Source organism: Dromiciops gliroides, chromosome 3 (assembly GCF_019393635.1).
Source record: "Dromiciops gliroides isolate mDroGli1 chromosome 3, mDroGli1.pri, whole genome shotgun sequence".
Taxonomy (NCBI): Eukaryota; Metazoa; Chordata; class Mammalia; order Microbiotheria; family Microbiotheriidae; genus Dromiciops; species Dromiciops gliroides.
Window position 1 is genome coordinate 21,026,742 of NC_057863.1, and position 27,883 is coordinate 21,054,624.

The following is a 27,883-nucleotide window of genomic DNA, read 5'->3' on the forward strand; positions in this document are numbered from 1 at the left end:
GATATATTACATGCTTCCAATACTATGATAAAGTTGTTACATACCTTATATTTACAGTCTTCACCAGCAGACAGGATAAGGTCATTAACTGAGTTCCAGTCCACTTTTAAAATAATTCCATCATGAGCTTTCCACTGTGAAAAAAATAAGAGATTTCTAACTTTAAGAAAATGGTGGATAGTTTCCAAAATGAGGGATATTTTGCAGTAGATCAGTCATTTTGCTAAAAGAAAAAGGGGGGAAAGAGCAGTATCCCCACCCCGCCCCCTCAGCTCACTGTCTTCCATCCGTGCTCATCACAGTCCACATTTATTAAAAGGCAGTCACCATCATAAATGGCCCCTGGATCAAACCGCATAAAGGGCTTTAGTCTTTTCCAGACGAGGCTAAATATGGGGGCGGGGCACTAGGCAGGATGAATGACTAGATCAAAGGGGCTGCTCTCTATGGATGACAAGGCAAGGAACTTTTGAGCCAAACTCACTTAAGGAGTATAGTCTCCAAAATGAAGCCAGTGACCACAGGTCTGGCTGGACTGGCAATGTTCACACTTCCAGGAAAAGGCTGCAGCTAACAGTACTGCTATGGTATCTGTCTGCTGGTAGTACTGGAATAAGGCGAGAGCCAAGGGGGAGAAGAGGTGAATAATTAGGCTCTCCTACAGAGAACTTCTAGCCAGCTCAAAGGATGGTTGCCAATGGGCTGAACACACCCCTCTTTTACCAGTGGTTTAAGTAGGAAAACAGTCAGCAACCCTTGGGCCTAGGCCAACAGTGGATACCAGTCCCCAGACCAAGCATTTTTCCTGTGGTGACTCTCCCCTTATCTCTCCATTTGATTCGTTTCTTTTCTCTTTTCCTATTTCTGAGCATAATCCTGTCAACTATTTCTTTTTCCTTCTTTGCTGACTTTTCTATCCTCATGCCTAGGGTCTCAGAGCCGTCAGGCCTCTGGATCAGGCATCCATAATAAATAAATCACCATTCTTCTTGCAAGAATGTTCATATGGCCATTTTTTTTTACACTGAAGTCCTAAAAAGGAGCTATCTCAACTGCACAGGCCACACACTGGCATGTATTTTCTCCAAATAATCCACATGCATTTCAGTATTATGTGATCAATAAATAGCTGCTGTCTTTCAAGATTTGTGTGTGTGTTTGTTACTGGGGTTCAATCTATGAAAAGTGCCCCCCCTTTTTTTTGGTAAGGCAATTGGGGCTAAGTGACTTGCCCAGGGTCACACAGCTAGTAAGTGTTAAGTGTCTGAGGCCGGATTTGAACTCAGGTACTCCTGACTCCAGGGCTGGTGCTCTATCCACTGTGCCACCTAGCTGCCCCGAAAAGTGCCTTTTTGCTAAGAGTGAGGCCCTCAGAAATGATCTGAAGAGGAAGTTAGGGGAGACCTCCCCAAAAGGACAGCTTCATGTGGTCCTTTCATCTCTCCTTTCTCAGTTCATCCCTGTCGCTGGTCTTGTTCAGCCTCTTCCTCCTGCTCTTTCATCCATTCAACACTGTTTAAGCACACTTTGGGTGCTGAGGGAGATACAAAGATAAATAAAAAACACCACTTGTGGGTAGGGAGCTCAGAAGCGAATGGGGAAACCTTCCTGCTCACTACACCCTCCTCAGTGTTCACACCTTCAGCAGCTCAGCTCCTCACTCCCTAATGTCACGACCTTGACTCTACTCCACAACTTAATAAAGGTTCTGAATCTTCACCCCCTCCCAGACTACCACACGTTAACCAAAGACCACCTACGTACAGTACCATACACAGAGGCTATCCTTTTATAGGAGGAGTAAGGCCTAAAGTCAGCATCTAAGGTGGAAAGTCTCACACAGTCAGAATGCCTTGCAAATAACTGAGAGCACTGATTTTTAAAAATGCATCATCTGGAAATAGAGCCGGGAAAGAGGCAAAGTTTCCTTCCTGTCTCCTTTAAAAGGAGGCCATCTCTATCAAAGAGCAGACGGAGCTGAGGTGGTGCCTCTGGAAGCAACAGAACGTACAGCACTTTTGACGACCTTCAGCTAAGTTGCCGATCTCATGAGCAGAGGTGGAGACCAGACTTCCCATTCAAAGAGAAGGAAACAAAAGACGGGCAAAGCCATCGTTTGCACAACTGGGGAATAAGGGGCGAGAAACCCTTGGAAGGGCTTCACACACACATGGGATGAGGCTGGAAGAGTGTATTTGTGCCCCTCATTGCTTCACCCAGAGGACACGAGGCAGTCAGAAGGGACCCCCTGTGGAAGGGGTTGTCTCATTGGCCGACCTTAGCAGGTATCACTGAGCATCATTCTAGACAAGGAGAAAGAGGTTTGTGTGTGTCTGTATACAGACAGATAAACACACACGCACATACACATACACATACACACACACACACACCTCCATGGTCCTTCTGGGAATTTGATACATATACACGTGTGTACACATGTATATAAAGCCTATATACATATTTCAAGGGGTCTATGAACATAGAGAAAAATGACACCTATTTTTTAATTTATCTCTAACTTAAATTTAGCATTTCCTTCAATTATTTAAAAACGTGATACCAGGAAGGGGTCTATAGGTTTTACCAGAATGCCAAAGGGGTCTAGGACACAGAGGCAAGCGCCCCTGACACAGGGGATAAGAACTAGACCTGTAATTAATATCATATAGGAAATTCTCAGATAAGGAAACTCCCTCCACCAATATAGGCGGACCCTTTCTCTTCAATTTAGCTTGCGAGACTTGCCTAGAACACTGAGGGTTAAATGACCAGCTCAGGATCACGCTGCCGGCCAGCCTGGGTCAAAAGTCAGGACTTCACCTGAGGTGTTCCCTGCTCCAAAGTCAGCTCTCCATCCATCACTGCCTTTCATTCATCATATATCCCAAGTGTCCCAAAAGACTTAGAGAGATTTTGAGCTTTAATAACTTCTAAAGTATAAAGGTGATAAACTTAACAAAAACCACATTTAAAAGGCTCTTATTAAATTTCATCATAACCACTGTCGTACTATATATCACTAAGGCCGGTTTTTGGACTTTGTAAAAACTTTCCTTGGCATCTTCTTGGGGCCTGAAGGAACCGCATTTGTAAACTGGCCTTAAGAGCATCCAAAGAATGAGGCTTGACACACAGGTGACGGTTTGGGTGGGATCCCGTAAGAAAAGGTCTAATGGAAATTGATCAGGGGTGATCACAGGGGTCTGGGAAAGGACCTTCCTCTCCTGATCCACAAAACTGTAGCACAGGCACAAGCCCTTCTTGTTAAAATGTAAAATGTACTATTCAAAATTTATAACCAAACAAGTATAAAATAATTTTAAATCATTAAAACTTTCAAAGGATCATTTTGCAAATTTGTAGCAATTTGTGGCGTGTATATTTCTCAAGCTATTGGAACTCCAAGCTGCACTGAGCCACTGAGGACCCCACACAATCAAATGCTCTCTCCCTCCACAGAAGCTTGGGCAGCGTCAGCAAGCTGAAGAAGAAGGGCTTCTTCAAAAAGACTGTCATCTTGCAATGCCTTGGTGAAGCCAACTCGTGTCACATCAACGACCTGTTGGTTTCCAGGCAATGGTTAGCTCTCCATAGGATCTTTTATTTTTTTATTTATTTTTATTTTTATTTTTTGCGGGGCAATAAGGGTTAAGTGACTTGCCCAGGGTCACACAGCTAGTAAGTGTCAAGTGTCTGAGGCTAGATTTGAACTCAGGTCCTCCTGAATCCAGGGCCAGTGCTTCATCCACTGCATCACCTAGCTGCTCCCTCCATAGGATCTTTTAAATAGGAAAGAATTTTCTAAATCTAACTGAACATTAAGCTAGACACCGTCCTGGAATAGAGCCAGGCATGAAAGAAAACAATACTGACCAGGCCCTACTTCAAAGCACACTTTCTGCCCCATCCTGGGAAAACAGCTCCCAAAGAGTGTGCAAACTGCGGGAACTGCAAAGGCTTCCACCACAGTGCAGTCCATACCTAACTGAGTTTCCTAATTCTTTCAAAACCTTGTTCATGTCCCTCTGTTACAGAGCAAACGCTGGGAAAGAATTTTGTCAATACAAATGTTTTGCTATCGCATTTTTAAAACTGCGACGTATGTAATAAACTGTCACACTAGCTAAACTTCCCAGCATCACTTATAAGGGGAAAATGGAAAAATAAAAACAATGGTTCTCATTATAAATGAGTTATGGAGCTACAAAACAATTTTCTCAAATTAAAATCAGATTAATAAAATATGGTTTACATTTTCTTCAAACTACATCGTAAGCATGTCTATTTACAAAGAGATGCAGCTCAACCAGCCTCTTCTTCAAGAAGCCTTTCCTGATCCCCCCTACTTCTCCTCCCAAATACCTTATATTTCCTGCTTGGCTTAGACTTGCATTGACTTACTTCCGACCTGGGCAGCGTGCATCTCTGACTACAAAGTATAAAGGCTCACTACCAGCAGGCACTGTTTCAGTCCCTGTTTTTGTATCTCCAGAGACCAGCACAGTGCTTAGGATATCATAGATGCTTAGATGATGAGCTGACTGAGCAATGTGTTATCTAATGTGACACTATACTGCCAATATGGCGCTATGAGAGGATACAGCACCAGACCTGAAAATAGTGAACACATTATGATTTCTACCTGCCAGAGGCTCAAATATCATCAGTAGCTACCAACAATGATGATGATGACAGCTAGGCCAGCTCTGTTAGAATTTTCTCACATACGTCTATTTTGCTAAATTTGGCCTCAGACATTTGATACTTACTAGCTGTGTGACCCTGGGCAACTCACTTAACCCTCATTGCCCCACCAAAAAAAAAAAAAAAACCAACCCACAAAACAAAAAAAGTCCCATTGTGCCAAACTATGAGAGCTTTGGGAACTGAAACACAATTCAGTTATAGTTTACCATCATAATGTTAGCCAGCCAGTATGCAATCAAGGCTCCTGAATTTTTGCAATAGAGTATCTGTCCCATGCGTGTAAAGGGACCACCCAAGACAACTCAAAAGTAACAACCACTTGCTTTTTGCCCTGCAGTCCAGTCAAGTCCTTACTGCAATTCTACAATGATCTAAGTAGTACCTGTAAAATTTTAGCATTTGGCTGAAGAGGTTTAATAATCAGCTGCTTCCCTGCTGTATACAGGACCTTTTCTGAATCAGGGCCCCATGCCACCGAGTAGACTGGTGTGCCTGGAGGAAGAAAGAAAATAACATCGTTGAAGATTGGTGGTTGGCTGGTTGGTTGGTTATGCCCCCCAAATGAGACTACTCATAATCGAAAAGGTTATGGTGAGGTTGGTTATACACCCAACCAATGGTGGATCTGTATTCCTTTCATTTCAATGGACACTTTCAAAGTGACATCAATATGGCTAGAATGAACAAGTAACAATCTTCCCCGAGCATCTGACAGATGACTAGCATCTGAATGAGTCCTATTGTCTCAGAGGACATGCAGATTTATATGAGATTCCTCATCAAACTCTGTTGAAATGAAATGATGCTCAATTTGATGAGAATCCAAAGAATGCTGCTGGAGTGGCTGTTCACCCACTGCAACCTGCCACACAGAGCAGCAAGTGTGGACTGTCGGGCCAAGTCCTTCTGTGCAAAAGAGCAAGTCGACCTGAGCCCCCCACGCACTTTGGCCTCCCTCAGGCTGCTGCTTTCAGTGGCACAGGGCAGGAGGCCCTCTCCCAAGCTACTCCCCGACCTCCTTCTAATGAGTCAAGTGCCACCCCATCCCCTCTCCCACCCCTCATTCATTAGCAGCTGCTTAAAAGAACAGGAGAAGAGAGTCTGGCTCCCTCTGAGCCTGGGTCAGGTCAGGGGGAGGTCTCACTGGCAAGTATCGCCGCTGTGTAAGTCAAGCCAGCTGCACAGGAGATTTTTCTGATTTAGCTTGTTTTGTGTGTTTTAACACTAAAAGATGACCAGTGAGTTTCCTTTTAGTTCTGAAATGCTACGCTCTGTACACCGAGATCCCGTCACTATTCCACGTATTCACATTGGAGACCCTGTGACCACACTGCGCAGGCAAGCCCTCACAAAGCCTCCCCCTCCCAGCCCCTTCAGCCCTTCCCATCTTCTGTCTCCAGGGCGCTGGCCTCAGTGGTAACTGTGACCTTCACTTCACACTCAAGGTCGCCCTCGCCAAGGATGCTTTCTCTCCCCCTCCTCGCTTCCTTCAGATCTCAGCCCAGGTCCCATCTTCTGCCCCTTTGATGTCTGTCAGCGCCTTCCCTCTGGGATGATCCTCCCATCTTTACAGCGTACATCCTTCACAGGGAACTCCCCTGCCCCAGATGAGGATGTGAGCTTGCTCTCTGGGGGTAGGGCTGCGTGCTGGCCGTTCCCGGTATCCCCAGCACATAGAACAGTGACTGGCACAGAGCAGACACTTAATAAAGGCTACTTGACTCAATTTGTCACCCTATTACTTTCTTGATTAACAAGTGTATTTTGGTTGGAGCTGAGATGTATATAGAGCTAATAAAATAAACTAAGAGACTCAGGTGATTATATAGACATATATACATATATATATATATATATATATATATATACATATATATATATATATATACACACACACACACACATATATACACACATACACACACACATGGTTTGCTGGAAGGATGAACAGTATCAAGTTACCTAGTTTTTCTCCAAAGTCTACCTTTGCAACCTGTGCACTGAGAGGTTACTTTCAAGTACTAGATAGAACATATATAAAACCTTAAATCTGTTATATTTGTAAAACTGGGTCTTTGGAAATTATCCAGAACTCCTTAATGATTGCTGAGTATAAATATGAGAGTAGGAAAAGACAATTTTCTTTCATATACCAATACTTCTAAAATGTCTTTAATTTTACTTAATTAAGTGAGGGGGCAGCTAGGTGGCTCAGTGGATAGAGCACTGGCCCTGGATTCAGGAGGACCTGAGTTCAAATCCAGCCTCAGACACTTGACACTTACTAGTTGTGTGACCCTGGGCAAGTCACTTAACCCTCATTGCCCAACCCCCCCCCCAAAAAAATTTACTTAAGTGAAATTATAAAGGTTTGGGGCTTTCTGGCCAAATTACAAGACTGAAATGTTTAGCAGGGGTTAATTACATGGAGGGTTTAGCTGACACCTAAACAAATGAGGAACAGAATTGAACTAAGAAAAAGGCTTTTAAGCTTAAAAAAGCCACTTTTTTGGTCTTTTTTATAATCCAGGTGTCTTTTCAGCCAATCTAAGAGGATACTGAATAAAGGTTTTTGTTGACCTGCTATTTAGTCATTCAATTAACCAGACAGCCCCCTTCCATGACAACTATGGTAGATGAGATGTAGAACACTACTACATACAATTAAAGTAATTCCTCTCAAACAGAATACAGCTGCTCTCTGGAAGTAAACATTGGAAGACATTTTTAAAAGGATTCCAAAGTAGGCATTTATAAAAGTTGGTTTATACATCTACGTAAAATACTAACTCTGTGCATCCATCACTAAGATGACTGGCTGACTGGTTCAAAGACAACCAACTGATTTGCCTGATTGAATATATTTTTCTGGCTGAAGACACTGAGAATTCTCTGGCTTATCCGTCTGGGAAGGCCCTGACTCTGCAAAGAGCAGAACAAGAATCGCCACTCTTGAAGCAAATGATTTCGACAGTCGTCTCAGATTGAAAGTAGACTATGGGAGAAGGTAGGCAATGGCTGCGGTGTAGATGGGACCAAGTCAAGAAGAGAAGGGTAGAGTGGATGGAGTAAGGGATTAATGGAAAGGAAAAAAAAGAAGGAAGGGGATCACAAACATACTCTGGACAGAGACCGGCTTTTACGTGTGATTGGTGTTGTTCGGTCTTTTGTGGTTGTGCCCAACTCTTCCAGACCCCATCTGGGGTGTTCTCAGCAAAGACACTGGCACGGCTGGCCATCTCCTTCTCCAGCTCATTTTACAGAGGAGGAAACTGAGGCAAACAGGGTGAAGGGACTTGCCCAGGGTCACACAGCTGGTAAGTGTCTGAGGCTAGATTTGAACTCAGGAAGAGGAGTCCTCCTGACTCCAGGCCTGGCGCTCTACCCACTGCACCACCTAGCTGCCCCATTATATACAATAAAACTTTAATTTTTTTAAATTCTAATTCGAGGGCCATACAAAACCAGGCCCTGTCCCCCTAAGGAAGCCTGGGGAGATGGGCTCTGTTCATTCCACACAGCACCTCCAAGTCTAGGTAGGCTAGGACCCTGCAGATCACCTTACACAATCTCCCTATGATCTTTCGTACTGGGAGCTGGGACAATATCTGTCCCATCCTTCACTTCAGCAGACCTTCCTTTTCTGTCTGACAGACTTGTTCTGATCTACACATGAATCTCCAGAAAGGAAGGGTCAGGAGCTAAGCTGGCTTTCTGAGAAAAGAAGAAAAAGAAGAAAGAGTTGCATTCCGTCAGACTTCCCAGATAATACAAATCAGCATTGTGGGTATTTAAAATGCAGTGTTAGGGCAGCTGGATGGCGCAGTGGATAGAACACCGGCCCTGGAGTCAGGAGTGCCTGAGTTCAGATCCGGCCTCAGACACTTCACACTTGCTAGCTGTGTGACCCTGGGCAAGTCACTTGATCCCAATTGCCTCACTAAAAAAAAAATAATAATAAAATAAAATAAAATAAAATGCAGTGTTTGCACATAAAATTAGATTAAAACTATTCAACTGTATCATGGTGTATGAAAAGGGAATTTTTGAACATCAATGGCTGAGCCTCATCAAGCATTCCTCCGCCAGCCTATATGTGCACCTGCACAAAAAAAGGGTTCAGCAAATGCATCCCCCACTGAGTGAGCCACAAAATGAATGCCGCCCTTCAGGTGTGATGAAAGGTCTGGCCCGAGTGTGGGAAGAGGAGTGAGAGACTTTCATTTACTTTTAATTTAGCTTGGACAGACATGTCACCATTTACCTAGTTAAATTTCTAGCAATTAATGTCGCTTTTCTCTTTCATGACATTCTGAGGATTAATTTCATTGTTATCAATCTTGGGGAAAAAAAAGTTCTGAGCAAAAAGTCCCATCATTGCTGAGGCACGAAAGTAAATTGTGTGCAGAGGAAAAAAATCTGGGATTTCGTTAGCACAACTGCCAGGAAAGGCTTCCCTTTGAGTACGAGGACTTCCAACTCACAAACCTCTCGGGAGACGGGAGGCCTTGTGCTGCACCATATCCATCAGTCACCTTCCAGTGGCCTTTCAGGAAAGCGCAGGTGACATAACAATAGTAAAACTCACATTTACAGAACACTTTAAATTTACACACTTCCCTCACGAGAACCTGTGAGGTGGAATGCAGGCTCATTACCACCTTTGTGCAAATAAGGATGCTGAAGCTAAAAGAGCCTGACTCATTTGCCTCTGACTCTCTCTTCCCTCAGGGATGAGATGTCACAATTGGGTCCTGGATCCAGGCCTTCTAAGCCACATCCAGGGCCTTTCCCACTATACCTATTAGCGTGACTTTATGCTTTAAGAAGCACCAAATCAAAAAGTTAGTGCCTCATGCCCAAAATCAGAGAGAGTTTAGGAAAACAAAACAAAACAAAACAAAAACAATGAAATTTGCATCTTAGGTGGCAACACTGAAGAGTCCTTTAAAAGAGAGTGAGATGTTTTTAGATAAAAAAGATGACCATACACTACAAAAATAATAGCTAACATAATGGAATTTGATTCTCTAAAATGAGAAATTGACCTAAAATTTTTCTTTTAACAACCATATTCCCAATTTCACGTCATATAATGCAAAAATAATCAAATTTTCATATTAACTTGCTAAACTAACTGTTTATAGTAATCAGATACTGTCATTTTGAAGGAAAACCAGTAGGTATTTATTAAAAAATCATTTAAATTTTTCTTGATTTTGGGGGGGTATATTAGGAATTTGGGGGGCTATGTTCCATTTCAGTTAAGGCACTTAACTAGATCTTGTTTTTCTAACTTTGTACACTAAAATCATGTGACCTTTTTGACATTTTTTAAGAAACCACATGCACCTGGGGTTGGGTTAAATGTCAGACCCTTATCTCTCTGTAAAACAAATTATCTAAATTCTTTCAACCTGTTGAAGGCATTTTAAACCACAGGAGTGGAGGCAAAAAATGTACTTCAGTTGTTTTAAGGAAGTACATAGCTCAAATATACCGTGTTTTTCACATCCACACTATAAAGAGAAAGCCCCCAATTTTTTTTCAGTTTATGAGACCTGAAATGAATTATTTACTATTAAAGTTATACAATGAAACATCCCATGAAGTACTTTTCAGTCTTTAAAACAATATCCTTTATTATATGCTACTGCTATTAATAATACAATAAATATCTATTTATTCTAGGGTCTTTAAGCAATACATGCTCAGTAAATGTTCACTGACTAATTATCCAGAATCCAAAGAACCAGAAATCCAAGTAACCATAATTTTTTCCCTAAATTCTCCTTTAGTTAAAAAAGTTTCCAAAATGCCAGTTCTTTTATTCTTTTAAAGATGGATTTATCCAATTAAAAATAGCAGCTTTTCTGGCACACCCATGCTGTCTACAGCCCAATCTCCTATGCCTTTTCCATCTCTCGTAATTCTAATACATTCCTAATACTGACCCTGCATACTACAAGGCCCGTCAATCATCAAAGGAAACCTTCATTTCCTCCCCTTTAAAATAAGGGGAGGAACAGCTTTCATAACATCAAGGTCCCATGATGAAAGAATATTTAGCAGAACCTGAGAAACACCTTCTCTGAAAACTGGAAATCCATGTGTGAAATACATAAGGACAGGGATTGGGACCAGACCCATGTCTAGCTCCCTTCATCAATGCAGGGTAGCCAGCATCCTGGCGGTAATTCAGGCTCTTGTAGGACTCTAGAACAGAGAGGGTGTGACCAGCCTTGGGTCACATTAGAGAAATTGCCTATGAGCAAAATAGCACGTGAATGTTTTCCTTAGCTCTTAAAAGGGCTGCATTCTTCATGAAAGGTTTCAATACAGCTTTTCATAAATGCTCATCTCCCTGGCAATAGTCAGTCCTGAAGCCAAAGTTCAACTTTCCTCATAGAAAACTATGAGTAAGAAAACACGTGTCAGCCCCAATGAACAGGGACAAAGCTTGCGGTGGGCACTCTGGCGGACAGCACAGTGCAGATGGTAACGGCAACACGAGGCAAGAATCCCTCCAGCCCAAGGGACCCCAACGCCAGGGCTGGTTTTCCAAAGCTGCCAGCCGCCTCGCTCTGCTCCTGGGTTTCCCCTCTTCTCAGCTGGCTCGAGAGAGAGCGCATGAGTTGTGCCTCTCTAGAGTGGCACACCACCTTCTTAGGTTAAAAGGGTTTGTGTTTTGTGTTCCATGCAGACGTCTGACTCCATCACTGGCAGGGATTCATGGAATGGACACCCTTTCCACCGCAGAGGCTTCCAAGGTCCCTCCTGTCCTGGCTGTCTGAGGGTAATGTGAGGTGAAATCAGACCAGAGACAGAAACTGAACACCTGAGCCTTCCAACAAGTATACTGGGAATGGGAAGTATATGGGGCATGAGTGGAGTTGAGACTCAGTGGACAGAGTCCCAGGCCTGGTACTAGGGTGGGGAAAATGGTCTCCACTTGAGGAACTTCCCACTCATTTCTCAAAATGGCTTCATTCTAATTGTCCTCGTCAAGGTCACCAATGATCTCTTAATTGCTGGATCCTGTGAGACCTGGATGGCAGTGGGCCCCCCCCCCCCCCGCCACGCTCTTTCCTCCCTGAATTCTCCCGAATGTTCAATCCTAGGCCTCCCTCTTTGTGCCATCTCTCAATGATCTTGTCAGCTCCCATGGGGTAAACCATCACCTCTATGCAGATGATGCCCAAATCTATGCATATACAACAAGGCATATGTCCGATTTTTTGCAATGTGCAGGCCAATTCTGCCAAATTGTTTTTCTCCCTCTGGAGAAATGTGGGTGATGGAAAAGCAAAAGAGAACAATCAACATTTACTTTAAATCTTTTTTTAAGAGGATGCTAATCCATACCAGTCTCCCTGAATTATGAGACCAGCTCAAGCTACGTGATCTTCTCCTGTCAATTCCATTTTTACATTATTTCGCCAGTGGATCCCCCCTTTCTGCCCCCTTGTTAACATGAGCCTCAACAATTGCAGGAGCCTCCCTACAGCTCTTCCCACCTCATCTCCTGCCCCCGTGCTCAAATCCACCCTTCACCACTGCCAGAACAATCTTTCTAAGAAACAGATCAGGTCATTTCACTTTTCTGTTCAAAACCTTTTGGTGGTTCCCTACTGCCTCTCAAACAAAGTTCAAATGGCTTGACATTCAACACCCTTCACAACTTGCAGCCACCTCACATTTCCATATCCCTATTACTGCCCTGCATGCGTTTTACACTTTGCCAGACCTGGATAAACCTCCGAACCCCCTTCCTTCAAAGCATCAACAACGCTCATACCATCTGAAGCTGCTTCCAATGTCACCTGTAAAACTCCTGGGCTCTCTTCTCCTCTACAATATTTCACTTGGTGATCTCATCAGTTCCCATGGGTTCAGTATCTTCTCTACATGGATGACTCTCAGCTCTACTTGTCAAGCCCTGACCTCTCTCCCTCCACTCCCATATCTCTAATACCCACTGGATATTTCCAACTTGACATGTCCTTAATTGAATTCATTCTATTTTCCACTCAACCTTCCCTCTCTTCCTCACTGCCCTATTCCTGTCACAGGTGCCACCATCCTCCGAGTGATCCAGGCTCCAACCTAGCCATCAGCCTCAACTGTCACTCTCTCACCCTCTATACTCCAACAGCATCTTTGGATCCCTCCCACCATCCACCGCCCTCCCTCCTACACACGACTGCCCTGACTGTGTCCACTCCAGATTTCTCATCTCTGGGCTCTCACCACTGTGAGGCAAGCCCAGCATAGGCACCAAGCTTACCATAGCATCCCACTCACCACAGGGGCTCTTCCAAGCCTTTTCATCCCTCCTCAAATGTAGCAAGGCTCTCCCTCCCCCCAGCCTTTCGGCTGAGAACTTGATCTCATATCTTACTGAAAACGGAGGCCTTTCCCCCTTCTCTTCTCTTTAACTCCTATCACTCATATGCCTTCCACCATCATCTCCCCCTTCACCCTGTCTCACTTGATGAGGTGGCCATGGCAAACCCTTCTCTATGCAAAAGCGATCCCATTCCACCCCATCTGATCGAGGAGATCACCCCCTCGATCATGCTCCACTGTCTCACTTATCTTCAGTCTTTCCCTGTCCAGTGTCTCCATCACTATTGCCTAAAAACATGCCCATGTCTTTCCCATCCTCAAAAACACCATCACTTGCTCCACCCACCCCTGATATCCATTCTATACCTCTCCTTCTTTGTAGGTTTCAGAACAGCTCTCTCTCCTGATCTCCTCCTACCTCGCTGACCACTCCTCAGTATCCTTAGCTGGATCTTTACCCCGGTCTCATCCTCCAACCTTGGTGTCTCACAGGGCTCGGTCCTGGGCCCGCTTCACTTTTTCCTCAGTGGGAGATTTCATCAGCTCCCATGGACTCAATTAGCACAGCTATAGGGATGATTCTCAAATCTGATTCTCTCTGCTGACTTCCAGTCTCACATCCCCAGGTGCACGTTAGCCATCTCAAACGTATGTCCTGTACACACCTTAAGTTCACTACGAGCAAAACTGAACTCACCAACTTCCCCCTCTTCCAAACCTCCCTATTATCAAGGGTACTACCACGCTCCCAGTCCCCCAGTCTCTCACAACCTAGGGGTCATCCTCAATTCCTCATTCTCACCACCCCAAGGCCTATCACCTTTGTACTCTCTCTCAAATAGGTGCCCTCTCCTCCTGTGACACGGTTCATCTCCTTGTGGCTAGATCCTGCTTCCCTTTTTTCTTCTCTTCCATCCACCCCTTCGTTCAGGCCCTCATCACCTCACGCCTGGACAATTACAATAGTCTCCTATTTGGTCTCTCTGCTTCAAGTCTCTCCCCATTCCAATACATCACCCACTAAACCACCAAAGCAATTTTCTCAACACACAGGGCCCTCCCCCATCTTGACAGATACAGATTTCACCTCCAATATGCCCCTCCTCTCCTCGGGCCGGGCAATGGTGGGGGGTCTGCCTGCCTCTAGTCTCTCCCCACTCCACCCATCCAGCCACCACAGGGTTCTCCTAAAGTGCGGTTCTGACTGTGCACCTCCTTACTCCATACACTCCAGTGGTGCCCGATCACCTCCTGGATCAAATATCAAATCTGGTTTGACTTTTAAAGCCCTTTCCCACCCTATTCACCTTCACTCTGAGATCCGCTGGCTTCCTGCTCTCTCCATGCCTCAAACTCTCTCCCTCTCATCGCCACCTCCCCAGCTTTCCTGGCTGCCTTTAAGTCTCAGCTAATGCCCCCACCTTCTAAGAGAAGCCCGTGCCAGGCCACCTGCCACTGCTGTCTCCACTTTATCCTCAGGATATCCCTCTTGTACCTAGGTATAAGCTGTCTCTCCTGCTAGCCTGAGCTCTCTGAGGTCAGGGACACTCTTTTTTGCCTTCCTTTGTCTCCTCAATACTGGGCACAGCGTCTGGAACATGGCTGGTTGGCTGGTTGGTTGGTGGTTGTCCTTTATACTCAAAATGGACCAAAATGACATCACTGTGTTAGAGGCAAGGGACAGTGTGTCCACCTGTAACTGATCAAAAGAGCCTAAAAGACTCTTCCACAGGTCGGGCCCAAATAGTCCCTATGAACATCTGTAGTAGAGATGCCTCTCTGTACATCTCACGTTTCTTTTGAGCCACTAGAGCTCACAGAGCCACTGCACCTTCTTTGACGCGGGCACACCGTGCTACGCAGTCCTGTGCCAGTGTCTCACAAGGGACTCCAGAGTTCTTCAGGGAGGCCTTGAGCACGTCCTTGTATCACTTCTTCTGACTCCCATTGAAGCACTTGCCCCGTGTGAGTTCTCTGTAAAACAGTCTTCTAGGCAAACACACATTTGGCATTCAGACACAGCTGGCCCATCAAAGCCGCGCCCTCCGCAGTTTAGCTCAATGGAGGACCAGGGCCGTATCCTGCCGGCTGAGCTTCAGAATCTTCCTAAGACAATCCAAATGGAAGTGACTCCATTTCCTGGCCTGGTGCTGGCAGACGGTCCAGGTTTCCCAGGCATGTCAATGAGGTCAGCACAAGGCTCTGGAGACCTCAGAGTGGGAGGCAGCCTAAGGCCTCTTCTCTCCACACTTTCTTCCGGAGCCTCCCAAACGCTGAAAATAGCTCTGGCAGTGCGTGCATCATCCTATTCCTCTCTGTGGACCTCCCTGGAGAGCACACAGTCAAGGGAAGTGACCTTATTCACAGCATTCACTCTTTCTCCATTTCCTGTAGCCAATGTTTCCACATATGGTTCTGATGGTGTGGTGCTGTCTGGTGGAGGGCCCGTGTTTTTCTTGGTGTTCATTGTTAGGACAAATTAGCACAACTTACTTTGTTGCATCTCAGCCTCTCAGGCTACACTGAGTGCACAATCTACAAACAGGAAGTCATGCACCAATTCTCCCTCCACTTTAGTCTTGGCTTGGAGCCTTTTCAAGTTAAATAATTTAATGTCAGCGTGTTAGGAAGCCTAGATGCCATTTCCATCCTTACTGAAGGCATCTGACAACACTGATGGAAACACTGTACTCCAAAGTGTGGGAACAAGCACACGGCCTCGTTCCACTCCACTGCAAGCACACCACCATGAAATGGGCGTACAATACCAACAAGCTTCTCCAGACAACCACATTTTGCCGTAATCTTCAAGTCCAGACGACTGACAGCATCAGACTGACGAACACTACATGCAGACCTTTGTTCTGCTCCTGGCATTCTCCTGTAGTTGTTGGGCAGCAAACACAGGAGGCACTTAATAAATGCTATCTGGATGACTTTAAAGCCCAACTGAAATGTCAACATCTTTAGGAAGCTTTCCTTGACTCTTTCTCACCACTCCATTGGTAAGAAATTTCCCTTTAGGCCTTCACAGAAGTTAGTTTTGTAACTATGAAATGTAGCATAAAACCATATTTTGTGTTATTAGTATCTATGGAACTGTCTTATCTTCCACTAGATAATAAGGTCCTGAGGGTGGGGACCCCTTACCTAAACTTCCTATCTTACTCAGCACGGTGCTATATGCACACAGTAGGTGCTTAAAAACCAATGAGTGAATTCTAATGCCACTTTTTAAAAACAGACTAAATTTTCCATTCTCCAATCACCCACGCATGTGGACACCTCACCAATATTACTAAACTGATTTCCTTTGTGTCTGTAACTTTCCTCTTTGCTACTGAACAGGAGTTTGGAACATACGTTTCAAGCTCCATAACCTAGCAGGTAAGGTCTTTTTTACAACGTGGCCCCCAACATTCCTTTTCCAACCTTGTCGAACAATCAGACATTTGTATTAAAAGTCTACTATGTGTCAGGCACCTCCACTAAGTGGTGGGGAACAGAGGAAAAAAAGAAATAGCCTGATCTTCCATAATTATTGCATGAGAACCTTCATTTCTATGACAAATGGTTTTCTGGCCAGCCTCCCCACCTTCTGCTCTCTCACTTCTGTCTTGCTGCTGTCTGGACCATCACACCCTTTTCTCTTCACCTCTTCCAATTGTCCATCTTTCAGGCTCTAGCTCCATGAAGCCTTCCAACATCCCCGCCCCCAACCAGATCTGGCCTCTTCACCCCCCCCCCACCTTGGCACTTGCTGAGCATTCGCTGTCACTGCCATATTACTATACACCTTTTACCTTGTAACATCAGCTTTCTAGGTCTAGTGGTTAGCACACGTCTCCCTATTGTCATATTTATTGCCATAAATTCCTGAGCAAATGTCTCTATTTCTTATTTCTTTGTGTTCCTCCGAGTGCCAGGATGGTACCTTGAATGTTAAAGATACTTAAATACCTGATGGATTAAATTAAGAAACAATATTTAGATAGACATCTTGCCTGATTCAAACAAAAAGAATCTCAAATGAACCACTCACACACCACCAAGACAACCATCAAGCAAACATTTCTGAGAGCCTACTCAGTGCACATTCGTGGCAGGCCCCAACAACCCCGAGAGAACGATAGTCCCTACTCTCAAGGGGCTTACGTGCTACTGGAACAATACAACTTATACAACTTAAATACAAAGCATACATAAAGCAATAAGATGCGATTCCAAGAGGGAGCAAAGTGAATAACAAAGGGATCGGGAAGACTTCATGCAGAAGACAGTGCCTGAGCTGTGCTCGGAGGGAAGCTAGCCACTCTTGGAGACGGAGGGTCAAGACAGAGACGTGGGAGAAGGACTGTTGCACACACGGAATGCCTGGTGGGGCAACTGAAAACAGAAAGGACGCAAAAGGAGTGATAGAAATAAGACTTGAAAGATGAGTCCGTGCTGTGGAGAGCTTTAAGTGTCAAGAGGAAGACTGTATTTTACCTTGAAAGCAACAGGGAGCCATTAGAGATGGGAGGGGGTGCAGGGAGCTGTGCTGGATCCTCACGTGAAAAATATCAATTTGGCAGCTGAGAATGAACCGGGAAAGAAGGAGACCGAAGGCGGGAGGTCAAGTTCCGAATGCTCCTGTGATAAGAGCCTGACCTCGAGCAGAGGCTGGTGAACAAGTACCGAGGGTCTTGGAAATTAAATGGAAATCACCCCCTATTTCCAGAGACGGAAAATCCAACAACAAATACATCTACATGAATTTATTAAATGCCACTCTGGATACAAAGACAACATGAGAAAAATCCAGGGGGACTGGAAGGATGGTGATGTTATCAATAGCAGGGTGGTGGCTGTTTGGGGGTTTGGGAGGGGGCAGAAGAATATAATAAGTTTGGTTTTGGAAACGTCGAGTCTGAGATTATCGGACATCCAGATGGACATGTTAAGCATACTGTTGGTACTACAGGACTAGAATTCCTAAATCATTCTCTAAAACAGATTAAAGATTGAAGTCTAAGGAGGTCTACGCTGAATTTTTTGTTGTTCACTCATTTCAGTTGTGCCTGACTCTCATGACCCTATTTGGGATTTTCTTGGCAAGGATACTGGAGTGATTTGCCACTTCCTTCTCCCACTCATTTTTACAGATGAAGAAACTGAGGCAAACAAGGCTAAGTGACTTGCCCAGGGTCACACAGCAAGGAAATATCTTAGCCAGATTTGAATTTAGGAAGATGAGTCTTCCCAACTTCAAAACGAGTACTCTATCCACTGTGCCATGTGCCCTTTTTTTACACCAAGTCTGGTCTGCTACTGTTCTTCAAGGATCTATACTGTGGAAAAACAGGAAACCACCATAAAAAGAAATGCAGGAATTATTTCCTCAAATTTCAATGCTGTCCAACAGGCATGCTCTGCATAATACCTTCTCATTAAAAAATAACAATCATGGGGCAGCTAGGTGGCACAGTGGATAGAGCACCGGCCCTGGATTCAGGAGTACGTGAGTTCAATCCGGCCTCAGACACTTAAACACTTACTAGCTGTGTGACATTGGGCGAGTCACATAGCCTTCACTGCTCCGCCTAAATAAATAAATAAATAAATAAATAAATATCATTCCTGACCCTTCATCATTCACAGAGGGCATACCTGCTGTCTGCTTTCTGACTCTGAGGCTGTGCATGAGACACAAGATAGTTCGATCCACTCCTTAAACGACCCAGCTACACTTTGCTGTGAGGATAATGACTGAACAATGACACAAGAATAATATACTTTAAGGGGAACTCCAAATCCTTAAAACAAAAAGAAGAGTTTTTAAGATTCTCAGCATATTTATATCGTTCATAGAATTAATGATGTCATCTCTTTCTAACCTCATTCAATTACTAAAAAAAAATCACACAGTCATGAGTCAGTGAGACCTAGTGGATACGGAGCTGGGCTCCAAGCAGGGAAGACCCGGGCTCAAACCTAGTCTCTGGAGTATAACGTGCGACCACTGAAAACTCACTTAACCTTGAAGTAACTCTGTCAGGCTGTACATTACAAAGAAGAGACCAAACCTACATCGATAGAGGGGACTTCCTCATGGAGGAGCTCCCTCAATGAAATCACTGGCCCAATTCCCTATCCACCATCCCCCTCACAGTCGATTATTTTTAAAACTGCTTGAAAACATCTGCAAATGTGTACGGAGCATCATCTGACAAATCAAGACATGTGGTTAATTAAAAAAAACATTTTATTTTTTAAATGGTACATACCCCAAACATGCATACCAAACAACATTTCCATATCCAGACTCTACTAGCAACAAACCGTATGCGTTATTAATACATAGATTTTATCAATTTAGAGCATTATTTGATGGAATTAAGGGGACACGCTAGGTGTGACTCTCTTCAGTGATATAACTAGAAAATGGGATCCTCTAAAATAGATCTTTTGTTCAATTTCATAGGTAAGGAAAAGAGAAAAAAAAGTCCTACGGGTTTCTGGACCAAAAAAAAAAAAAAAAAGATATGTGTCTATTTCTTCCATGACATAGTGATGAATGATTCCATTTCTAAGTTTTTTGTCATTCTGATGATTAACAAAAAATCATGACGGACTTAAGAGGTGCCAAGGACACTTCTTTTCCATATTACCTTCCTAAAAATGACTGAAATCTGATAGAAATTCTCTATTGATTTTTTAAATTTCTAACATAAAAGACATTCACAGACCAGAGTTGGGAAGGGCCCACCTCGATCAGCCTCCCAATTTTACTGATGAGGATGAAGTCCAAAGACATCTTCCCATTTCTGCCCTATTCCCTTCTGACTAGCAGGAAAAACAAAACAAACAAAAACAAAAACAAAAAAAGAAAGGAAGACTCCCTTTATTTCCATTTGGTCTGTATGCAAGCTGATCTGGCACCAGCTAGAAATGAGGGTCCAAAAAGAAAACTATTCTTTTAGAAATCTAACCTTTCCAAAATCATTTTAGTTTTTTAACCTGTATTTTAGTTTCGGTTTGAATTTTTTCTTAAAAGGGAGCAATCAGACCTAGCAAACCAGGAATTTACCTTGTAGCGAGCTTAACTCTCAACAGTTGGAGCAACTTTGCCACATCAGCACCTGCTACAAAGTTTTAAAAGGTGTGGATGAAAGTGGTGTTCTCAGTGAATTTCCAGTGTTAGAAGCTGCACAGAGCGGGAGCCTATGACTGTAAAACACCGCCTAGGCCATCAGAGTGGGGGGATGGGTTGCTTAGCTTTGCTGTCTTATTTCCCCCACACACATTTTTTAAATTATTTGTTACAATGGAAGCCTTACCAGGTGGGAGAGGAATATATTCAGAAAAGGAGTTGACAGAAAAACAAAGACTACAATTTTTAAAGAATTAAGACAATAAACATAAAAAGAGCTAATCCTAATTTTCATTATCCATGCACACATTTTTGTTGTAATACCTGCCAAGACATAATCTACTGACCAATTTTTTTTAAATCAACACGTGTTCTTTCAGAAAAATCAATGTCCTTTGCTTGAGTTCTTAAGAGGGGGATAGGAAGGAAGAAAATTGGGAACACAAAGTTTTAAAAATTGATGTTACAACTTGTTTTTACATGTAAGGTGGAGAAATTCTAAATTAATTAATTAATTAAAAAAAAAAAAACAGAAACAGAAAAATCAAGGCCTTTTTCTAGATCTTGCTATTCTCCAAAACTGGAGATAAAGCATTTGATAAATGTTTGTCATCAATCAACTCTACGCACTTATTAGGCTGCTGTCACGTGTGTGTGTGTGTGTGTGTGGTGTGTGTGTGTGTGTGTTGTGTCTCTTGTGTGCGCACATGTGTGGGCCAGGCATTTATGTTTAGGGCTCTAAGGTAAAGAAACAAGAATCAGAGTTCCTGCCTTCCAGGGACTTAAACTTTCTCAGAGGGAAGCAACATGTGTACATATCACTTGATGGAGAATAAATACCTCCTAGCTCCATGGGGAGGAGGCCACCAGCAGCTGGGTGGGGATCAGGAAAGGCTCCCATGTACAGGATGGCCTCTGAAGTAGGATTCTGAGGAAAAGAAGGGATGAGGAGGAGCTGTGAGGAACCACCGCATGGCCAGCGGGCTGGACCATAAAGTATGTATAGGCCAGGCTGGGAGGGCTTGTTATATGTGACCCCAGAGGTCACAGGAAGCCCCTGGACTTTACTGAGTTGGGTGGACCTGGCCAGACTTGTTTGTGCTTTAGGAAAATCCTTTGAGCAGCTGTGTGGGGCATGGATGGGGTGGGGAGACTCCATGGGGGACTACTGCACTTGTCCAGGAACGAGGTGACAAGGTAGATGTAAGAACAGAAAAAAGGGAAGCAGTGGACGTAGAAACAGCAAGATTCAGCAACGAATTAGATAAGACTTTTAGGATCTTCAGAAGGGGAAAAGGAGAAATGTATTTGTAATATTCTTGGAAGACAACATATTTACTTCGTGAATATGTTAACAGAGAGAATACATGTAAAAAGGCCATCTCTTTTTATTTAAAAAAAATTAACATAACTGTGAAAATATCCTTTAAGTAGGACAGCAGGTGGTACAGTGGATAGAGTACTAGCCCTGGAATCAGGAGGACCTGAGTTCAAATCAGACACTTTTTTTTTTTAAGTGAGGCAATTGGGGTTAAGTGACTTGCCCAGGGTCACACAGCTAGTAAGTGTTAAGTGTCTGAGGCCAGATTTGAACTCAGGTCCTCCTGACTCCAGGGCCAGTGCTCTATCCACTGCGCCACCTAGCTGCCCCAAAATCAGACACTTTTACTAGTTGTATGACCTTGGACAAGTCACTTAACCACAACTGCCTCCAAAAAAAAAAAAAAACCAGAAAATATCTTTTAAGATTATGCAATTATTCTATTCCAGGGTACAGAAAAACCTAAACCTGAAGGGAAAAATTTATAAAATCATAAAATACAGTAAGACAACACTAACTATAGCTGACTAAGGGGTCTAGATTATTCTCTAAGAAGGCCTCTTAGTCTCAAGAGTAACAGAAAAATTATCTGTAAGATAATTCTAATCCTATAAAGCAATCAGCCACGTGGGTAGAAAAAAATCTAATGGAAAAATGCCAAATTTCTATTCTTTTTTAATTACTCATTTTCAACTTAAAAACAAAGACAATAAAAGAAACCATTTCCATGTACACAGCACAACATAAAGAGAGGATTCAATATAAAACCATGAATTTCCATTTCAGACTGTTTGCTTTTTTTAAATGATGTAATAAATACTATACATTATTTTCAAAGCTACCCAGCTTTTGTAATGCTTCCTTCTAAGTTTTCTTTTTTTCTCTGTTGTACATATGTATTTTTTCCCTCTCTCCCCATCTCACTCCAGAGAAGGCTAACACACACACACACACACACACACACACACACACACACACACACACCATACCAAACTTCTATTTATCAGTCCTTCTCTGGAGGTGGATACCATCTCCTTCATCGGTCCTTTGTAGGTGGTTTGAGTATTTATGATACTCAAGATGAGTTAATTATTTAAAGTTTTTCTTAGAACAATATTTCTGTTATTATATGCAACATTCTGTGCTACTGCTCACTTCACTTTTCATTATTTTATACAAGTCTTGCCATGTTTTTCTAAAATCAACCAGCTCATCATTTCTTATAGTGCAGTAGTATTCCACAAATTTCTATTCTTATAAAAAAGACTTCAATTATAGTACACATTATTAAAAATATAGCTCCCCATAATACAAAAGGAAATCTGGGATTTCATGTTATAACCAACCTTCAGAAAAAACTAAAGTACCAGTGTAATTTTTGCTATTTCAACAGCTAATTCCAATTTTTAAGAAATGAAGTCACTAATTCATTCTTTTTTTTTTAAGTGAGGCAATTGGGGTTAAGTGACTTGCCCAGGGTCACACAGCTAGTAAGTGTCAAGTGTCTGAGGCCGGATTTGAACTCAGGTACGCCTGAATCCAGGGCCAGTGCTCTATCCACTGCGCCACCTAGCTGCCCCCCCCCACTAATTCATTCTTAACCTCTTGATTCATTATGAAAATATATTTATACTGATAATATTGATATATTGATTATAAAAATAATGTGATTAAATATAACAAAGGTCCTTCATTTATTCACTTTTAAGTTTTGCAACAATTTTTGGTCAAGTTATTTCTTTTTGCCCAATTTTACAGTTTCTCCCCTATGGAAAAGGTCTCTCCTCCCTCCTCTTTACTGAAGCCTACAGGATCCACCCCTCAGAAGTCTTGCTTTACACTTACCCAACCTAAAACTCCTGTGTTACTCTCCATAATTTCTTCCACTTTGCCTTAGACTAAACCTTCTGATCCAATCAACCTTATCTGGTTAGTAGACCACAAGTTTTCTGGTGATATTTTCTCACAAATGAACAACAAAAAAGGATCCAAACTGTATTTTCAAACTGTAGGTGCCACAATTGTATACAAAATAGCACAACTATCTGGCAGCCCAAAAGGAGGGAAAAAATCAAATTCTCAATTCAGCCAAGAGGCAAACTCTAATTGAAAACACTGTGACGTTTAAATTTAATTGCTTGTTAATTGTAGCATTTCAGACATGTGGTGAAAGAAACTAGCATATTTTCTAAAAAACCAGAGTATTTTGAGTATGTTTTGTAAAAAACTACAGTGACATGCATGAAGCAACAGGCTCTGTCAGAATCCACAGGACTTTCCCTTAACTGTAAGAAGGCCACTGCTTGTTTGTGTAAAATGTCCTATTCAGTGTTGATAGAGATCTTCATTAGTATCTGTTACATGACACTTATCAACAAATTTCAGAAAAAACCGTTAAGGACATGACCCCTGGTCCTTGAACTCAAAGAGTTTGCAATCTGGTAGATGTGGGTATGAGAGTCAACTGAAATCTCTAAGGCAGATGAAATAAACTGTTTTGCTTTTGTGACTGCAAAGTTAACTAGGAAAAGAACCTTTTTAAAACAAAATTGAAACTCTCGAGCATCAATTATGTACTAAAGAAACTGCGTTTGATTTTTCCTCCCAGGGAAGCTTCTGCTCCAAACAGACTGCCTCATCACAGGAGAAGCCTTCCTGCAGCGGCTACACAAACATCAAGAAAGCTGCCCTGCCGAGGACATCTGGTCACTGTGGTCAGGAGGTCACCGCCTCACCCCGATGCTCACTCTCTCTCCAGAAGCAGCCCGACCTCAGAGAATAACAGCATCACTGCATGGTGTTGTCTCTGGGCCCATTTCTTCGAGGAAGCAAAATCTGAATGAATATCCTGTCTGGAAGCCAATTACTTAGATCACAGATCTAGTGGATCTGACGGCCCTCCCACTCGGCCATCTATTCTGACCCCCTCATTTTACAAATGTCAAAACTCAGGTCCAGAGAGGGCCCTGCCCAAGGTTACCGGGTAGGGAGCACCCCCATCTGTGCCCCACTGTCTCTCATGTTCTAAGGGGCGATTCTGCCATCATACATAAAAACCTCCTGGGGCACATCACACATGGCACATCTGAGCCCTGTCTGCAGTGGGGAGAGAGTGCACAATGCGAGCGTTCAGTCCATGCAGAGGAGCAGAGATGTGCCACATGGGCCACATAACCAAGAGGAGGCTACTTCCCTTCCCACTGATTAAGCCCTGGGGGAGACGAGATGAGACAAATGCCATACACGGGATCTCATGCAAAGCAGGACGGAGGCAGCCAGACACATGGGTGACAAAGGCGAGACAGTCCCTGCCTTCGAGGAGTTGATGGTCTCATGGGGGCTGAAGGCAACTCGCTGTGGCAAGGATGGCAGGAAGGCCGGGGAGGCCTGATGCTAGGCAAGCCCCAGGAGGTGGCAGGGGCGGAGTCCCGGGGAGGAGAAGGGGAGGCTGGCCACAGCACGGGCTGCATGGCTGGGAAGGAGCTAGAGGCTGCAGTGAGCAGTCCAGGCCCAGACGGGGAGCCCACGGGGGATGGGAGTGTCAAGATTAATATTTTCTCACCTGTGGCCTAGCACAATCACTGGCTGTCTCAAAACCATGAGATATGGTATGATAATATTTCCATAATATTTTTCAGGTGTCATGACACATACTAAATTTGGCTTTGATCCAGACACATGTGGGTAAGAAGTATTATAGATTGCATAACTACCTCATGTAATTAAATGTATTAATTTGATCATTGACAATGCTATGCTAAGGTTTAATAAGAATCCAACAATTCAAACAGTTAAAGAAGAGAATCCAGCTTTCCAGACCAGAGCCCAGAATCCAGCTTTCCAGATCAGAGCCCAGAGCCCAGTTTTCCGGACCAGAGTCGTTTCCTCCTGATAACATCTTACCACCCCAAGAAGACAAGAGAACTCAGAGACTTTATATGAACAGTTTGTTTGTTGATTTTGTTTTCTCCTTCTATTATTCTATACTTGCAGAGGCCCTCCCTCTGCAAGACCAATGTCAAAGCGTCCATCTATGAGGGACCGCCCCTCTGGACAAAACTTTTCTCTCTCCCTTCTCTAAATTGTTATTTACACACTGTTTGTTAGCATAGGGTGTGTTTCATCAAGGAACACCCTGTTCCTCGAAGAAACAAAGCGGGGAAACTGTCAAGATGATGGAATGTGACAGATGAGATTTGGCGGGTACTCCGGAGCCCACCTGAGTGGATTACTCCATGACTAGATTCACCAGTCGCCGCCTGCAGACAGCCCGATCACAGGACCCTGACTGGGCCCAGCTATGCTGGTCCTGGGTCACAAGAGTGTGAGTCAGCAACTAGGCCCACAAGAGGCCCCTTTCCAGAATGGCAGGGTGGGCCAGGACTGAGTCATCGCTGCATAACGATCAGAATGACGCCCCCTGCTGGAGACTTAGTGTAGAAGAGTTCTGCACATGAAGCGAAGGTCTTTGAGGGCAAGACCAGGAGTCAGGAAGTGACGCGGGCTAGTGGGAGGAGGAAGGAAGAGACTGGCGCTCGATCTCGCTCTCTTTCCTCGGGACTCTGGTGGAGAAGGGAGCTAGAAATGTGCTCTCCCTTTAATAGATAGGAATCTAGGCCTTTCTCTCTCTTTACCAAATTCTTATTCTCCCTTAATAAATGCTTAAAAGTCTAACTCTTGCTAAAGCTTATAATTTATTGGCGACCACTCATTAGATATTTTAGACAGACTAGCTAGAATTTTAGCCCTTAACAGCTGGCACGTTCTTGTCCTTCAAGAAAACCAGTCACAAAAAAAGAGCTCCAGGGACTGACTGTGGCACTTTTACAATCATTAAAAATTTCTAGGTAGGATTCACTGAAAATCACGGACAAGAATCACACACTGGAAAAAAGGTGTCAGGGGTGGAGAAGACGTGTCGGCCCAGGGACCGGCAATAGCATCGTCCAAGCATCCACAGTGTCTGAGTCTCAAAGGTTTTATTTGCTACCCGGCTTTTCCACGAGTGATTTTATTTGAAGGGTGATGGTTTTACCAAAGCAGAAAATTGGAAAATCACTTTTCTAAAGCATTTCAATAGAATAATGAAGCAACAAATGTTTTTTGAACATATACTACTAGGTACTACAGGAAAGCAAAGAAGTGAGCCAGACTAACTGCCCACAAATCGAGGTCAGTCAGTCTACAAGCATATATGGAAAGGTTAACAATGTTCAGGGCACTGTGCAAAGCCGCAGGAAAAAGGGAGAGAGGCAAAAACAGTCCCTGCCTTAAGGAGCTGGCATTCTAATGGGATAGATGACATACAAACAACTGTGTACATGCAAATGTGTACCAGATGAGCGGGAGGGCCATCTCGGCCCTCTTGCAGTGGGTGGGATTTGAGCAAAGGAAGCAGGAGGCAGAGAAGCAGGAAGATCATTCAGGGAGGGGCAGAGCGTGAGGAACGCTGAGAACACCCAGGAGTGAGGCGGAGCAGGCTGCAGAGGGAGGAGATGGCCAGGGTGGGAAGGGCTGGAAAAGCCCAACACGATCCAAGGGCACACACGCACCTTCAGTCTGCACGATGCTTAACACCAAGCCTTCCTGGTCACTTCCGCCTTACAGAAAACCCCCAATTGTGCAAAGTTTGTTCCTCTAGGGGCACTGTGGATCAGGGAGCTCCTGGCCACTGCCAGAAGAACCCTTTCCGACGAGGCCCGCTGGGGCATGCCCCGGGCACCCTCAGAGGAGGTTGCCTGGGCATGGGGCTGTGCCCGATGATTCAGTGTCTATTGGCTCTGGAGGCACCACCTCCTCCACACTGGCCGCAGTCTGTAAGAGCCAGCAGTGAAACGTCTGCTCCCTTGCCCTTTTTCTCCTAACACTCTCTTTCACTTGGAGAGGGGTCACCCTCCATCCACTCCAGACCGGAGGGCAGTTTAAGGGGGTGGGGAGGGGATCTTTTTATCCCCCTCCAACCAAGAAAGGCAATTTACAAAGGGAGCCCATAAGGAGCAGCCCAAGCTGGCCCAGGCAAGCCTGAACCTGGAGCTGCTCAGTCTCCACGTCTGGACGCCTCCTCCCTGGCTTTCCGTTCTGAGCGCGTCCGAGAGACCAGAGGTCCCGAGAATGGATGCTTCCAGCACTGGGGGGTGGGGGTGAGCCCCATAACAACCATGAGCACTGGAGCGCTGGAGCTGAGCACAGCTGGCCAAAGGAGATTTTCTAGACTGGAAGGGGCGGACCTTAAAGCAGGAGTGATACCGTTGTAGGGGTGGGAGTTGGGCACCTGCCAACATTCCACAAAGCTCCACATGGCTCCCATGGCTTAAGTTCAAGGCGAATGGGAAATACCTGTCGAGTCCCAAGGGGTCCTTACCTTTTGGGAG

General features: G+C 44.1%; 1 protein-coding gene across 3 annotated transcripts in view; it reads right to left on the minus strand.

The window, feature by feature from the left end:
- IFT80 (intraflagellar transport 80) overlaps positions 1 to 27,883 on the minus strand; it is a 133,472-nt gene that overhangs the window by 59,787 nt on the left and 45,802 nt on the right. For all 3 annotated transcript variants that reach the window (XM_043998068.1, XM_043998069.1, XM_043998070.1), the window contains 2 exons: positions 5,093 to 5,202; positions 45 to 134 (listed from right to left, as the gene is read on the minus strand). In XM_043998068.1, coding sequence (XP_043854003.1) covers positions 45 to 134; positions 5,093 to 5,202 — 200 coding nt within the window. The remainder of the gene's footprint in view (positions 1 to 44; positions 135 to 5,092; positions 5,203 to 27,883) is intronic.